Source organism: Falco peregrinus, chromosome Z (genome assembly GCF_023634155.1).
Source record: "Falco peregrinus isolate bFalPer1 chromosome Z, bFalPer1.pri, whole genome shotgun sequence".
NCBI classification, from domain to species: domain Eukaryota; kingdom Metazoa; phylum Chordata; class Aves; order Falconiformes; family Falconidae; genus Falco; species Falco peregrinus.
Window position 1 is genome coordinate 71,414,226 of NC_073739.1, and position 17,565 is coordinate 71,431,790.

General features: G+C 41.1%; 2 protein-coding genes across 3 annotated transcripts in view; one reads left to right on the plus strand and one right to left on the minus strand.

Annotated features, from left to right (window-relative positions):
• WDR70 (WD repeat domain 70) overlaps positions 1–14,703 on the minus strand; it is a 136,267-nt gene extending 121,564 nt beyond the window's left edge. The window contains exons 1-5 of the mRNA XM_055790511.1: positions 14,661–14,703; positions 14,513–14,575; positions 14,208–14,291; positions 12,074–12,188; positions 7,947–8,148 (exon numbers count right to left, since the gene is read on the minus strand). Coding sequence (XP_055646486.1) covers positions 7,947–8,148; positions 12,074–12,188; positions 14,208–14,291; positions 14,513–14,575; positions 14,661–14,682 — 486 coding nt within the window. The 5' untranslated portion in view covers positions 14,683–14,703. The remainder of the gene's footprint in view (positions 1–7,946; positions 8,149–12,073; positions 12,189–14,207; positions 14,292–14,512; positions 14,576–14,660) is intronic.
• A 2,443-nt stretch (positions 14,704–17,146) lies between these two features.
• NUP155 (nucleoporin 155) overlaps positions 17,147–17,565 on the plus strand; it is a 33,041-nt gene continuing 32,622 nt past the window's right edge. For both annotated transcript variants that reach the window (XM_005230623.4, XM_013305308.3), the window contains exon 1: positions 17,147–17,387. In XM_005230623.4, the coding sequence (XP_005230680.2) occupies positions 17,252–17,387 (136 nt within the window). In that variant the 5' untranslated portion in view covers positions 17,147–17,251. The remainder of the gene's footprint in view (positions 17,388–17,565) is intronic.

The window sequence follows — 17,565 nt, forward strand, 5'->3', positions numbered from 1 at the left end:
CAACTTTATCAGTTCTATATAAGTAGTGTTAGAAACTAATACACATGCATATTCGTAAAGCAGAAATATAATTAGTTAGTAGTCTTTAAACACGCGCGGTTCTCACACCCCTAATTATCATGACTAAAATAAGCATTCTATCCATGTAGCTAATTGAGTTGCTGTGCTTCAGCCTTGTAGTTTGCTACTCCCTATTTTCCCAGACGGGTCCCTATCTTTCTTGGCCCTGCACCTGCTTTCCCAGCAGCTGTAGCTTGTTACAGCCACGGCCTGTTGGCACAACATAATTACTTGGTCTCAGGATTCGAGAATAGCTCAAGGCTACCTTTCTTGTTAACTTCCGCACAGCAGCTTCAGTACAATTCTGATTACAGGCCTATTCTAATACCAGGCCTGGATTGTGCAGATCTTCAGAGATTCTAAGGCCACGCTTCTGCAGCCGTTCTTCTACATATACATACGTATATATGCCTACTGATACCCTCACAAATTATTTCTAGAAACAAACTCATAGGATTAAGTATCCATATGTAGAGGGAACATTCTAAAACTTCTCATATTACTAATTAAAACGATATCATGTCACCAAAAAAGCATGGTGTGATATATAGCAGAGAAGTCTTGGCCTTACCATGCTCTGCAGGATTGATAAATAGATAGTGTAAATACATTCATTTTCTCTGGGTGCAACTGCAAACCACAAACCCTGGAGCATCAGGTTGGAGAGGAGAGGAGCAAGTTCCCCATGCCTTTTTATGAAAGGCAAACATTCCCTAAGGGAATTACCCTGTTAGCTTCCTCTTCTACATTGTCCATATGATGCTCTCAAGTCTCTTATGTTAAGTATTCATCCCCTTCCAGCTTCTAACTGATTCTCTCACATTGAACTTCGTTATACAAAATTTAGGAGTCGATTTTGTTTTCTTTCAATTTTTGCGAAGCTTGAAAATCCTTTCAAACTTGCTTTTGAGATAATCTTTCTCAGTCTTTGCAACACCAGTAACATCAATGATCCTTAACAAAAATTCTATTACTTGTTCCAAGTTTAATACAAGATATATTTTCCTGATTTTTACAGCAGAAATATTGTCATGACTTAAGAACATACGATGCATATATGTGACAAAAGTATTTTCCTCCTGATTATTTGGGAAGGTAACACAAAAGGAAATGTAAAGCAATGGTAATTGCTACTTATTTTTCATCAACCAATCAATGACCGGAAGTAGTTCAAAAGTAATGCCTCTGACGCTCAAACCCATACTTTTCTGTCACTATTGCACACACAAAAATTGCTTTGTTCAGCTTACTTCACTTTTTCTCTTTTAGACAAGATGAAAACATGACTGGGTAAGTAAGATTCAGCAGTTACCAGGATAGACAATCCTTAGCCTAAAATGTTGTAACTCCTTAATACAACTACAAATTCCCATAACATTTATTTATTTTTACACCAGCATGATTTTTAGCCTGGTACCATAGCCAAATTCTAATTGAAGCAATTACAGTCTACTTGAATTCTCCATGTATATCATCATGAAATGGCTTTCTTCCTTTCTGTGCAAACGAGTGTTCCTGGTATGTCCTGTTAAGCTTCTGCAAAAATTTAATAAGTGTCTCAAAATAATTTTAAAACTTGGAATATGGCTACACTATCATTTTGGAAATATGCCAGAATCTGAGTACAGCCTTGAGGAGGCCCAAGGCTGTACTTGTTTCAGGGACATAATTACAACATGATTAGTATCCCTTTGGAACTGCAAGGAGAAACGATTCTTCTTTAGAGTAGAGAACTAACTGCAGCTAAGGTCCAGACAGAAGATAAAGCCTTGCAAGTGCATCTGGCAAATTCTTCCAACAACCACTCCTATACCTGTTGCTTCAAGTGAGGAAAAGTGTCACAAGACACTAGGACTCCATTAAGTTATATTAAAGATCTCAGCACATTTTCTAATGACACGTAGAAAAGAACATTAATAAATACACTCTTACTAATGTATTTTAATAGGTGTCATCCATTACCTTGAAAAATGCTTATGTCCTAGATTTGAAGCTGTCCACCTACCAGCTCTGACATGACTGCTTTGACTAGAGTCCTGTCCCCCTCCAACCAGATTTTGTTTTGGTTGCACAAGCACCCAGACCATCCTCCCAAGGCAAAAAAGTTGGAAAAGACTACGCATCTCCCAACCTCAAAATTTACCACATTAAATACTGCCCTTGTTAAGAATCCGCTTTCTGAAAAACAAGCCATTTTCTCTTTTAAAACATCCCTGCTTGGAAACAAAGATTTTCTTGAAGTTTTCCACAAAGGCGTACTTTTTGGGATAAAAAACAAACCTGAAAAGCTTCAGACTACAAGAGACACTGCCTCCTCACTCCCCCTCGCAGTTTACAACTGTGGAAAAAAAACAGCACTGGAAATCCAACAAGGTTTTTACACCATTAGGACAAAGAGCACTACAGAAAAGCACAGATCACAACTCAGATAGACAACTCTTATTTTCCTTACTCCCCAAATTAATGCAAGTCTTTCATGTAAAAAGGAAAACTATAATGACAGGAAAATATCAGAGGGAATTGATACCCTGAATTAATGACAGTAGGTACTGTCCTTAAAATATACTCAATACAGCAGTATTACTTACACTACTACAAAACAAGCACTGCAAAGTATCTATGTAAGTACTTATAAGCATATTGTGCCTTGCTAAGAACCAACACTTCCGGCATAAATTTTACTAAATTAAGTTATTATATTTTAAAGGTAACTACCATCAGTATTACCACAGAATTTAAACACAGAAAAACGCTTTACAACAACTATTACAAAGACTTCAGTATATAAACTGAACTTACATAAATTCAGAGAAAAAAGTAACTCAAGTCAGATTCTACGTAATGCAATATCTACGTTTCTTGTCAAAAAATTATGTTCATTTTGTAGCACATGGAAATGTAAATTACAGAAACATGTAATGCGTAAACTAATAGTGCTGATTAAAAACATTCAGCAACTAACTGCTGTTATTCTATTTCCTGTAAAGATGCCAATGAAGTATGAAAAATTCCCATCAAAGATAATAACCACAGCTACCCCTTCCACCTGACAATTATTCAGTAAATAATTATCAGCAAAAGACCCAATATGAGCTAGGCAATCCTCGACTCAAAAGATGCTAACCTCATTGCAAGCAATTGTGACAAATGACAGTCTCTCACAAGAAAGCAAAACCAACTGAACAACCAGGGATGGAAAAACAATGCTCCTATACTAAAAATCACATCTAAAGTCAGGCTTGAGAGACTGTAGCAAGGTACCATGGCAAAGCCAGCATTTTGATGCATTTCATCTGCTATACAAAGTTCTCAAGACTTCAGATTACAGAACTGCAACTCATACATAACAAAGAAAAAAGTATTTCCTTCATGGTCAGAAATATAGATGTTTGTGTTTTAGAGTTACTTCAGCAGCAAAATATGCTAACAGAAGGGAGACACTCTCACAGTACATCTGGAAACAAAACAAAAGAATTTTTCAATGGAGCTTTCCGTTTCTCCTCTCCCAGTTCTGCCCCCATGCGTACCAACCACAGCCTGATGTACAAGCAAGAAAAAGGAATCATGGAGTTCTTGTAATTGCAACACCTGCCTTCCTTGGGGCTCACAGGATCACACTGTGATCACCAATCGATCAACAGGAAATCAGGAAAGCACAGCTGCTTCCTGATTCCCTTCACAGGAAAGAAAATAACTGAGTTCATGAGCAACAGTAACAGGAGGCTCTAGACCCCAAAGGCCTCTGGCATCCACACTGACACAGAATCTTCCCGGTTATAAATTAACTGTTTAGACTGAAAACCCAGAAGTCTCGTATTTCTGCTGCTCTGCTTATTCTCAACCAAATCTATTCTAGACTGTTTTGTAACTATTGTCTTAAGTTCAGACAAACTTAAATCACACCAGTCTGCAAGTTACCTTTCTGTCTGAAACTTTTCATTGGGGTCTTTTAACTACAGTTTCCAGTAATTCCACTCCATTGAGCCAGTTGTATCATTATTCAAAAACATATAAATAAAAAAAATTAATACCACCATCTTGCTAGAAATTAAAACAGTCAACCAGCTAACAACACGACTACTGAGAAAGACAGGCTGAAGTAAAAATCTGCTGTTTGTGCACATTGTTTTCCCTTTGGCATTCTAGAGAAGTTTACAGAACTAAAGCAAGAGTTTTGCTAAACAAGATGCCCGCCGCTCTTTGGAGGGATAATGAAAATAAAACATATTCAGTGCTCAGAATCCATAAAACTGACAGGCATGCAAGCAATTATATATAAATTTTAAAAAACCCAAAAATCTGTATATCATTGTCACATGACAGACATCAAGTTGAAGCAACAATCCAGTTGCTTTTTCGAAATAACTTATATGTGTAATAGACTGCATTTTACACTTTTCAATGCACACAGCCTTAATAAGGTGCAGCCATCTTTGATGGAGAACAATAGAAAATAGGTACACAGCACACTATAGCACTGAAAGGTTAAAAAGAAATAGATATTTTCTATTATGTTGCTGATAACCCCCTCTCCTCTTAATAAGTTCTACGACTAAAACCCTTACCCTGTCCTGTGAAACCTACGTATTGTCTCCAAAAATACATAGTTTTACCACTTAAGAGATGTTATACATCTTCCTGCAATTTCCTAATTATTAAACAATACTGTTCTCCCACACTGCTATGCTATGTAAACGAGTGTTCGCCATTTGGTCACTTTCTCCTACAAAAGCTCTTTCATTCCATAAATATAAATAAATGAAGGAGTCTGTTACAATAGCAATAATCTATAGTTTGAACATCATTACATTTAGGAATCCATACCATACTCACCACTGACACAAAAGAGGATTATACCATATACTAGAACAGTAGTATGTATAGGACTCTTGGTTAACGTGAACCTAATAAAATTACTAAACATAAGAGATGTCAAGGGACACCAATTGACTATTTAGTGTATTACCATTATAGCTTACTTGACCCGTGTGGTGAAACTTTGATGCAAACAATTAATTTTGCTAATTCAGTGTGAGTAGGCAAGACCATTGCCAACACACTTACTTGAAAAGTGTGTACACATATATACTTTACTTCAGAATGCTAAAAATAGAATGCTTTTTGCTAAGCAGAGCACGGAACAAAGTGAAACATTTTCCCAAACTTTAATCCAGCCTCAGAACAAAACTGTTAAACCACAAGCTACCGGTATCAATTCTCACAAGCAAAAGAAAAACCAAGTAATTTCTGGTGTGACTTACAAGAAAAAAATTAGGTATACAAGATGAACCACAATTACTTAGCTAATCTGATAAGTGCTGTTCATAAGCAAAATTCTCCATGATTTTCCAACACCTTCAAAATTTTGTAAATATTAGGAAGAACAATCTGGAAATACTCAGTTTAGGAATTTTAATTCCTTAAGACCCTGACAGGAAGGCATTCCACAGAAATGTGACTTTTTCTTTCTTACCCCCAAGATAACTGCTGCCTGTAATTCTGGTGTTTTCAAACCTACATTTTTTAGGAAAATAAGGACATAATTTAGCAACAAAGCAAAGAAAAATAAAGTCTGTGTAGGAAATATGAGGATGAATAGCTACAACTTTCTGATGCAAAGATTTGCCCAACACTTCTATGAAATATTAGCAGACATGACGCTTAACCTTGGATGTAGTTGCCAGGATATAACATGATTTCAAGTTTACACTGTTTTATTTTAGTGTTACATACACTGAAATCCTTAAGAGTATCTTTGAGAACTTTTACTCTCCCAAAGATGAAAAATACCTGGCAGGACTTGATTCCCAAGCCTGGTTGTTTCTCTCCGTGTGGCTTCAATTATTCAGTGCCATAGTTACAAGCTATGTTACAAGCCTCAGGAGTGCTGACAGCAGAGCAAAAGATTGGGCTTTTTCTGGGAAGAGAAATGTGGACCGCTAGGTAGAGCTGTGATTTAGAAGGGCATTCTGATGAGACCCCAAAGAAAGAAAAACACACCTGTGCAGAACAAGCATACATTTTTTGAGGTTTACCATTTCCTATTACATACATGCACAGTTAGGAGTTATTAATAGGTACTTTCAGAAGTTGTTCTTTGTATAATATATTGTGTTTTTTCCAGAAGGACAGGCATCCAGGTTCACCACAAACTGTGTACACACCAACACTCTGGATGATACCGAAATAGGTTGAAATTTATAGACAAAATAAATGTTTGAACAAGATCAAACATTCCCTTCAGCATCAATATACCGAACTACTGTTCAAGACAGGATTATTCTGATTATCTGTTGGAGAGATTCATGTTTGATAGAATTTCTCGACAAAGCACTGTATTTAAGATTTCACTATGAGTCGGAGATGTACAAACAAGCAGACCTGAGACAGGTGAACAGACAAAAACTGGCCAAAAAGCAGCAGTGACTTCAATATGACATGATCCACAGCAACTGAAACCTGCTCAGTCTATGACCTCAGGAATATGGACTCACTCCACAGTGCATAACAGCTAAAAGGTAAGAGAATTCCTGACACAGATCAATAATAAGTCATAAGTTAACTATAAGGTTCACAACATTCTCAAAGTTTGAGATTTATCACTATTTATATCCCTAAGACAGAAGGGCTAGTGTCCCCTCTTACGTGTGGGATACACGTGAGATCACTGGAGACACAGAGCCAAAATGTACAATTTGACAATTAAAGAAATCCACAGGCAACAGTGAATCAAGCAGATCAGATGAAGTCATAAAAAACCCTAAGGCAGCAAAATTTCCCAACACTTATCTCCTGAAAAAAACCACACCAAAAAACAAAAAAACCCAAACAAACAAATCATAATCACACAAGATTAGGCTCACTCTAAAAATCAGTTATATTATTGCTTAAGAAATTCCTCTTCCTTATTTTGAGTAGTCTAAACTCATGTTTTAAAGGTCACAAGATGAAAAGCAAGACATTTTATAGGAAAACAACAAATGAACACCTAGCTAAAACTGAAGAAGAATTTAAAAGAAACCCTTGAGACCCCTGGGAATTTGTTTCTTAGGATTAGGTTTATATTTGCATAACAGGACACAGGTTTTTTCTGCTACCAAATGGTTCAAAACAGCATAAGGTAAGGCTGTACTTACAGGACCTCTATCATTGTTGCTACAAAACAACAAGGAAACCATCATACAAAATCCACTGCCACAAAATATTCAGTCCAGGGAATTTTGCAGAATGAACATCAAACTGTTAAACTTTCAACCAAACAGGAACAGATTTGCTGACTGAGTATCTGTAAAACCCAAGTTAAGCTGCTAGGGTTTTTCTTGCTTTTAACATAGATAGAAAAGACAACCTATACTCACTCTGACAAACTGGCCTGGCACTTTTTAGATTTAGAAAAAAACCAAAACAAAAAAAAAAAAAAAAAAAAAAAGAAAGAAAAAAAAAGCTCTCACCACAGTCCATTTTCTCGGTTTTGGTACAACTGTTCTCCCTGGATTCAAGCCCACCTCCATCTCATCTTTATTGTAAAAAAAAACTCTACACATCATTGGGATACAAGCCATATAAAACATTTATATAAAATATTTATTTATATAGGTCTTTTATAGTGTGAAAACAAAAACCAAGTAAACTATATATACTAATTGATGATTAATTTCCCTTGAGATTCACATGCATACATTTTTTAAAAACACTGATATTTTTAAATTAAAACAATTATTTGCATTTGTTGAATAATCATTAGAGGGGAAAAAACAGAAAAAAACCTGCGTTTCAAACAACAGTCATACTTCACCTGCAATTTAAATCATAAAAGAAAGAGCACACTTACAAACTATAAAGTTTACTCCAAACATTAAAACACTAAAGAGGAACAAAAGACTTACATTATCATCCTCTTCCGTATCATCATCAGTATCATCATCACTATCCTTGAACCCAGGCGGAAGTGGTGGCCCAATGAATTCATCATCATCTTCATCATCATCATCAGGATCCTCAGCTGGACCTTGAGAAGTCTGGGATTGCATGGAAGGCCCAATTAACCCTTCATCTGAGCTATCTTCGCTTTCATTACAGGCCGTCCCTCTGCATGGTAAGATTTGAAAAATTACTATTTCAAGAACATCAGCACTTTCATAGGAATTTTCAGATAAAAGATACTGAGCACTGTTGTAGATTTGTGAACATTGAAATTAGCAGCAAAATGTAAACTACCTTATATCAATAGAGCATAGGCCCACTGTCATCTTGAAAGCATAAACAAATCTTTAAAAAACAGGAATACCATAGTGACAGTTAAAAAAAATGGACAAAATAAAACAGGAAAATTTAGATTGCAAAGACAACAGTACCACCTCACTAGTATGGAGTTTGATACTGCTTAGAAGACAACGGAATACATTGTTACAGAGCATTTTCAAGGTTCTGCTTCAAGTCGCAGTTTGTGCAGATACTCTGCACCTCTGTTGGCTGGGTGGAACTCAAAACAGTAACCATGCAGGCTCACAACTAGAGACAGAAAGCACAGCACTTTTGCCCAAATCAGTTGCGTGAACACATTTTTGGCATTGGAAAATTTCTGATAAGTAAGTAGAGCTATTTAGTCCATGTTCAGTTTATTCAAAATAAATGTGTTCCCTCTGCTGCTAATTATCAAGTAGGCAGTATTCTAACTGGCAGAAGGTCTAAAAGCCATAAGCAGAAAACTTTGCCTTTTGACTAGATACAGTGTATCATTACTGTGATACCTTGCAACCGGAATCAGATGTTCCTTCAAATTCAGCGAGAAAAGCTCAAATTGTGAAACGTGGTTTGAGAGCTTAAATTTTAAGAGCATGCATGTGAGGTTTTGAGTGAGCAGACCGCAAAATGTAGTTTTAACACAGGAAAAATAAGAAGACTACAGAGATAGTGGTTTTTATTTTAAAGTTTAGGTTATCACTTAAAATCTGTAAGGAAAACACACAAGTTTAAGAACATGATAAAGGACCAAGCGCATATGTTCTAAACTACGTAACTGTGACGGAGAATACAGCCCCACTCTGCCCCCCCAAATCAGCTGTACACCAAGCAGGCAGTAGGTTACACAGTAAATATTTGTATTACGTAAGCAACGGAAATTCTATTTTAGAAAGAAATCAAAACGATCTAATGGCAACACCAATTAAGTCCTCAGATGTTACAGCAGTGAGAAGGGTTTGCATGCATGAAAGCTTGTCTAACTTTTCCAGCTATATTTATTGCCCTAATAAAAGATGTTACCTCTACAAAAAAACTGTTCTACATGATGACAGACATTTAAAGACCTAGATCGGGATATGATTATCTAACAAATCTAACTCACATGAAAAGAGCCTCTCTTACTCTACAGCAAAGGGGCAATCAGTACTCTTTTATCAAAAGGAAGCTTTTACAGCATGTGAGGAAGGGGTTGGGACCTTCGAAGTTCTTCAGGCTAGGTATCCACAGAACTAACCTTACAATACTATGTGCAGAAGAGTTGTGTTTCAAGAGCTAATATGCATTCCCAGACTATCGTTTCCCTAAAAGCTGAACTACTTAATTAGTTTTGGAATGGAACCAAATATACACTGTAGCTGCCAGTGAGAAAATGTATACAACGTAATGATTCAAGGAGGCCTCGAGTCCCAGATTTTCAGATCTTTCTACAGATGCCCAAGAACAATACCTAGCTTCCTTCCAAATTGCTATCCTTATCAACCCCCTTCATTTGCTAGGAAGGATAAATCAATCAAATCAAGCATTTCAGTATTCTGAGAGGCAGTGTAATCACTCTGCAAATGAAATGGCCAGAATTGCCGTGCTATTCTTCACCAAACTCCAAGCTTGGCAGGGACAGCCAAGTGCTCCAGCTACTAGTATTGTCTACCCTGACTGAAAGAAAGACAAATGTTAGAACATCCCAGTGCAGCCAAACCAAAAAAACCATCTGCCTTTCTGACAGCAACCAGGAGTGGTGCTGACAGAAAGACAAAACAAGTGGTTTTTCCTTCAACTTTCAGCCTTACAGTCTTACTCTACCAGAGGCCATAAAGAATGAATCAGTTCATCAGCCTCTTTCCAGGATTTAGAGAAGTATAAGAAACTGGTTTTTGCTCTCCCTCATTACCTCCGCAGTAAGTGAAACAAGCCATAAGAGGGGAAAAAAAGCAAGCTGCGTTATAGCACGGATGGCACACAGACAGGGGAAATAACAAAAAACAGTCTGAGAGTTGTGCAAGTATGTGAGCAAATCTGCTCCTTGTGTTTACTCTCCTCATATCACCCATTCTGTTTTTTTCAGGTTTTCCTTTCTTATATACTAGTGGATGCTTTCATTTCACAAAGCATTATTATTATTATTATTATATACATAAATACTGTAACTACTGTAAACATTTATCTACAGCAAAGCAGCTCAAAAGCAAAAAGAATCAGTAGCTGTTCTAACTAGAAGGTTCTAACTGAAAATACTTGGAATTTTAGAGAGGCAATATTCAAGAAACTGCTGCCATTTTCAGAGAACAGAACAAGCTACATATATTAGATCAGTTTATAGTAACTAAAATCCACCTTATAAAAAGAGCTACTGAGAGTCCTATATTTCAGACTTAAATTCTCTGTTGTAGGACTGCTGCTCTGAGTCACAATGGCATGTCTCCTTCACTAGCTTCCTGTTTTTAGCAGTAAGTGCTAAGCTATATATCACATTTTACAAGGAAACTTAAAACTTCCCAGAGAACTTTTCATGTCATGCCCTCCCTTCTCAGTTCTTGGTAAAAACAAAAAAGAAAAACCAAGAAAACTTAGTATCAGCAGAGCTCTGGTGAGTTGCCACAGCCTGCCTAATAACTCAGAATACTGAAAGGTATTTGTTATCTTCCTTTATCCAAAGTCACCAGAGTTCTCTTCTGCAAGTTCATTAGTGAAATGCAATGATTAGGGCAAGGCTCTTTATCAGCTGACTACTCTCCACCTCACCATTTGTTTTGATTCCTTATATTGAAGTCATCCATATACAGTACACAATCCCACTACATTTGAATTTTTGTGATCCATCATTATTTCACCAGATAGATATCTATGATCATCAAAAGCAAATAGGAGCACAGACTATTCTTCCCTTATGCACAAGACATAACATAGGATCTATAGGGTAGTATATTGTGTGATTGGTTACTTTAGTGACAGTGCACAGGTCATTTGACTTTTCCATAGAGCAACAGGTGAAAAGTAGATTTTGCAACACAAGTCTATTATAACCTAACACATATAGACACTTATCAGCCCGTAAGATACATATATATAGGTCTACTAGTCTTCTATGGGTTATTAGACTTCCATAGGTACAAAAACTTAAAAGTTAACAGTGCACTTCCTGCCATGCAACACAGTTGCGTGGCCCCCATTACCTTCAGCTACTTTTGATACCCCAGCATTTCAGAATTCAAGCTGTCCAAGCAGTAGCACTTATTGTTTGTCAATAACAAAAAAAGGCTGGTAAATTTGAAAGTAAGTTTCATACTGAAGTCAAAACAAAATACTCCCTCAATCCCACCACTGTTTTACACAATGTACCCACAGAGGCTCTCCACCTACTTTGCTTTTGTTTTCAGCAGGCGCAAACAAGTATATTGTATGTTCCCACCTGTACAATATCTGCTCGTTAAGTAAGCACCTGTAGTCATTACCTTTGCCCTAATATTTTCCAAAAAATCCACAAATAATTTGGGTTGGTTTTTTTTTTAAAGTACACCGAACAGGATAGGGAGGAGACTGCAAAATTAGCTATTAAATATATATAATGTCTATATTTATAAATATCGGCACATATTTCAGAAAGCACAGATAAAAAGATAATCAGTATTTCCACTTAAATACTTTGGACAACACAGACATGTTCACACAAGTTAAGTGACACTCATGGTCTTAAAAAAATAAAAAACCAACCAAAAAAACCCTCTTCAGATAAGAAAGCTGTTACATGGAATCTCCCACCACATCTAAGTACCTTTCGGTTAATGTGGACCCAGCTCCTGTTGCACTAGATACTGAAGCTGATGAATCAGTGTATGGACTTCTAAACTCTTTTTCAGCCTGGTCTTCCTTCTCTTTGGCACGAGCCTCTGAATACAGAGATCACAGAAATAACAAATAATAAAGAAATTTAGAAAATAATAAAATTACAGCATTGCTGAGGACAGTAAAACAATTTTCTTCATTTTCGGATCTATATGAAATATTTGAAAAGGTAACAGCAAATAAAGGATTTCACTTGAAAATAAATCACTTTTCCATACAAACTAAATTTCCATTGCTATTGCAATGATCACTCTGAAAAACAAAACGTCACCAGGACAATGCATACACATTCTAGTTGTTAATTTGTACACAATGTCAAAGATAATTTGATCATATAAGGATGCTGGTACTTCAGTATGATCATTTCAGAGCGTTCCTGAAAGTTCTCAGTGTGCAGGGAACTAAATTTGTACGTAAGTATACACAGGTGTAAATAACTGAACTCTAAATATGATATATGGAAAATAAATACAAAAAGTTGTTTATATTAAGTTTATTCCCACTTCACTTACTGAAAAAGAATCCCTGTGGAACACTGCAACAAAATTAAACAGAACTTTCCATTTCAAATAAGAATAGTGAGATTATGACAGGTTAACAGATACAGCTACTGTATTTCTAGAAGTACTTGAATAACTTCAATTAAGCAGACAAGTTACTTTCTCTCTACACAAGACATTACTTCCTTTTTTTGTTCACTGTTTGTTAGCTAAACTAAAAGAAAAACATGCTTTGCAGTAAAGCTAGGAAACATTTTCCTCTGAAGAAAGATACGGGAAATGTATTTTGATCTCCATTGTTTTTATCTACTTTGGGTAGTGGCAAAGACATTTTCAAAAGTTATCATAGATACTCCAAAAAGCTGAAAGTCAGCAGTGTGTATTAAGAAGCCCGAAAACAAACATTACTCCCCCACAAAAAGCTGTAAAACATCCACCTCTTTTATTACTGTATTATGAACATCAACACTTGCTTGTAAGTTAAGCAGCTGAAGTATGTTGAAAGCTTTGTCATTTTTGTTAAAACTATAAGCCTTAGAAACAACAAAATGTGTTGTGTTTCCTCTATGGGTAAGTCTAGAAACTTTGGGGGGGCTGGAGGGGCATGGAGCACAGGGGAAGCGGGAAGGGCGGGGCAAGGGAGGGGACACATTCAAGATACAGTTCAAGATGTATCAACTTAAAACTATCAGTGTTTTTGTAATCGCTTACTGGATTTCCCTCCTAAACACGGTGTAAGCAAATGATCTCATAGGGAATGACAGCTCAATCTGAACCAGTATCAAACATGTAAAGGTTTCCAACATGGAAACATAGTGCTGTGTTTAGATTCAGACAACAAAAAAAATGCTCCATATCAACTTTTGGAATCCTTTGTATATTAGAATTTCATAGTGTCCACAAAGTCCATGAGCCTCCACAGAGATCTGTTCTTGCGGTTCTATATAGAATCAAAATAATAAAAACAACCAACATTGTAATTATCTCATTCTTTCACATAGAATTCCTTTCTTCATGCTAAGGCACTTCAAGTCTACTAACTTCATAAACTGCAACACCTTAGAGAGCAAATAAAGTGTAATCTAGTAGAATAGAAGCTGCTCTACCATGATGACACCACATGAAAAAAAACAAAACCAAAACCCATTCTTCACAAACTGTTCAAAAGGAGAGAGAAAGCATGGATATTTGGGTGGGCAAAGGTATTTCCTGAACATACATGAGTGTCTCCCAAGGACCTCATCTGGGAATAATGTTTGCTTGGATACTGGCAGCAAAAGATACTGCTCCCTCCACGTCCCGCTCTCAAACCATCATACTGAAAACTCACCCACGACCCCGTATGCCTCACAACAGAAGCCTTGCACATGCACACTGCTCTTACACATTCAAACAACATACATAAATCAATAATCTACTATTTATCAAGTCTCAAACTGTTTAGGACTGCATTCGGTTTTTGTTCTCTAGACAACTAGTCTGAGACACTTTAAACGTCACCCAAAGACAGAAAAACAAATCACGTTTTAAAATGCCCTAGATGACAACGCTTGCATTTCTTACCCAAGACCTTCCTGCTCCTCTCCACGGCAGTTCTTCTCGTTTGCTCAAACATGGCTTCCAGATCGAAAGTCCGGGCTTTCTTCCCTGAAAATGGAGAAAAAGGAGACTAATGCAGATCCGCCCCGGCCACAGGCACTGCGGCCGCTTGCAGGCCAGGGGGCCGACAGGTGCAACCGCTCCATTCCCAGCTCCAACAGCCAGCCTCCCTCCCGGGGCTCCCCACCGAGGGCCGCCAGCCCCCAGCAACCGCCCCCCGCGCCGCTCAGCCGGCTGCGTCGCACCCCCCGGGCCGCGCCGCAACGCACCGAAGCCGGAGAAGCCCATGGTGGCCGCCAGCTCCGGGTCGGTTCCCCCCACCATCTCAGCATCTACAAGGAGAGGGGAAAGAAAACCAAGGAGTCAGCCGGGGGTGCGGGAGGTGCTGGGACGGGTCCGCCGTACCCCGCCGCTCACCGCCCTCCGCCGCCGGCTCCATGCTGCGGCTGCCCCGGAACCACAACAGGCGCCGGCAGGAAGCGGCGGGGCGCGGCCAAGGCGCAGGGGGAGGCCCAGCCGCCAGCACTGCCCTCCGGCCCGCTGCGGCTGCGTGGCGCGTCCCCAGGCTCCGCGCGGCCGCGGTGTGCGGTCTGCCGCCGCTGCTGGAAGGCCTCGGCTAAATCTTCACAGAGTCACGCAGTATCTCCAGTTGGAAGGGTCCCATCGGGATCATCAAGTCCAAGCCCCCGCTCCTCGCAGGAGCGCCTGAAGCTAAGCCGTGTGACCGAGCGCTGCGCGGGCGCTCCTTGAGCTCTGACAGGCCTGGTGCCGCGACCACTTTCCCCGGCGGGCGGCCACCTGCCAGTGAAGACCCTTTTCCTAACGTGCAGTCTGAACCCCCCGGTGCCGGCCGCTGCCGCCAGAGAGGGATCCCGGCTCCCCCTCCGCCGCCGGCCCTGGGGAGGCGCAGCTGCCATGAGGCCCCCCTCAGCCTTCTCCCCGCTGACCCAGCCGGCTGCCCTCAGCCGCTCCTCCGATGCCTTTTGCCCGGGAGGCGTTTTGCCATCTCGGTTCACCCTCCTCTGGGCACACCCGAGCAGCTCCATGTCCTTCGGACACCGGGGCGCCCAAACCGCACGCAGCGCTTGCCGTGGGGCCACACCAGTGCAGCGCAGAGTGCCATCAGCCCAGACCCCAGATCCCTTTCCACGGGTCTGCTCTCCAGCTTCTCGTCCCCCAAGCTGTATGCATAACCAGGATTTCCCTCTCCCAGCTGGAGAATCTGGTGCTCGCTCTTGTTAAATTTTAAACGGTTGGTGAATGTCCAGCTCCCTGATCTATCCATATCTGTAATGCCTGCACACCCTCCAGGGAGTCCACAGCTCCTCCCAGTTTAGAATCATCAGCAAAATTACCGAAGGCACATTTGATTCCTGCATCCATAACACACGGAAATAAATTCTGCAACTCACAAGGAGTCATAAAGCAAGTATGTTTATTATGGCACCGGGTGTAAGGGGGATCACTCCTCCTAACTTGCACACCTTCTCAGTTACAATTTTGTACTTTATACATGATGATTACCATATGCATAAGATTTCCAAGAGCAAGTGGGGATAGGATAGTGAGAAATCATTTACATGTTCTCCTCCTTGGGGGTTGCGTATGAGGGTCTTCATGATGAAGTCAGTAGTCTTCCTTCGAGTGTACTTACCACCGTTTGTTGTGTCAATCACATAGGTCAGTTTGTGCTGGTCTTGCTTCTATGTTTTCATACCCGGATGCACATCCAGTTGCAAGGTCTCTCAATCGTTTATATCTTAATGGAAGTTACCTGACCTGAAGTCATGCCCCTCCACCCCTACCCCAACAAGATTGGTTACTTCCTGAAGTTTAACTAACTACCTTTGCTGTGCTATTCCCTTTGAAATTAACTATTTTCACTATGCCATTTCACCCAGATAATTCATAAAAATGTCAAGAGTAGCGGCCCTAAAATTGAGCCCCAGGGAACCCCACTGGTGACTGGACACCAGCTTCTAAACCTTGAGAAGGTACAGGGAGAATTTCCTGGTTTACCATGTAAACCCTGTGGTGTTTGGGGCTTAACTTCATGTTGCCCATTTGGAAAGCAGAGCCAGGGCAAATTTCCTCTCTTATGCCAGGTGCCTCTCCAATAGATGAAGCTTTCCAGAATAGGCACTTGACTGATCCAGGAGCAGAAGGTCAGTGCAGCCAGGGCACAAACAGAATTTACAAACAAGACCCATTCCCTGAAATCTGAATTTCACGCAGCCCCTGGACCTCCTACAACAGTTTGGGAATTCCCATGCTGTCCAAGGCAGACACCACTTTAGAGGCCCAGGCCTGGTAAATTAACAATCTACTACAGTCACATTGATGTGTCATTCCAAATTCTAGAAAAATACCAGACACACCAGGTCAGAGCAGTGCAAAGAGAACTTACACACCTTAGCTCCACGTTCCTTTGAAGGGGAGTCACCTCAGGTTTTGGTTTATGTTAGTATATGCAAAATCTGTGTAGGCTTGAGTAACTCTGATGTATCAAGTCTTGCCACAATACCCCATCACGCTTGTAGTATGAAATATCATTGTACTGGGCCGTCACGGGGGAGCCCGCCCAAGAGCCACAGTGCCCGCGGAACACCGGAACAGGCAGGGAGCTGCCCAGGGCCACACCCCACTGAGTGGAACTGCCTCCCGCTGCTCCCCTCGGGAGCAGCTTTGTGTTCCACGCTTTGTGGGCCGTCACAATGCCAGGCCCGCGCGGAGCCCACAGGGATTGCACGGCGGACCACCGCGCCTCAGGGCTCCTCGGTGAGGCACCGCCGGCCGCCGGGGCCCGCCCCTCCCACAGGCCGAGCGGGCGCGAGGGCTGCCCCCGCCCACTTCCCGCCGTGGTCGGCGCGGAACTGCGTCACGTGCGCAAAGCCTGCCGGGATTTGGCGGGTGGCGAGGCGGCGGGTGGTGAGCTCGTGCCCTGTTGCTAAGCGCGGAGCCGCCCGCCGGCCCGGGTCCCGGGTCCCGCCGCCGCCATCGCCTTCGCCATGCCCGCCTCCATGAGCGCCGCGGCGCCCATCGCGCAGGAGGCGCTGGAGGTCGCGGGCCGCATCATCGACCGGCAGATCCAGGACGATCGCTGCTACCCGGACCTGTCCGAGCTGCTGGCGGTGCCGGCGCCTGGTGAGGAGCACTCGGTGGCTCACTGTCTCTGGTCCTTTGTCGTTTCAGTTGCCCCGGTGTCTGCGACGTTCTGCAGGGTGGCCTGGGCCGGCCAGGCACCGCGTATGGGGCCTTTCGGCGGGCTGCCCGCTGGGCACGACCCCCGCCCCTTGGCTGCCGCCCCGAGAAGCCCGCGGGG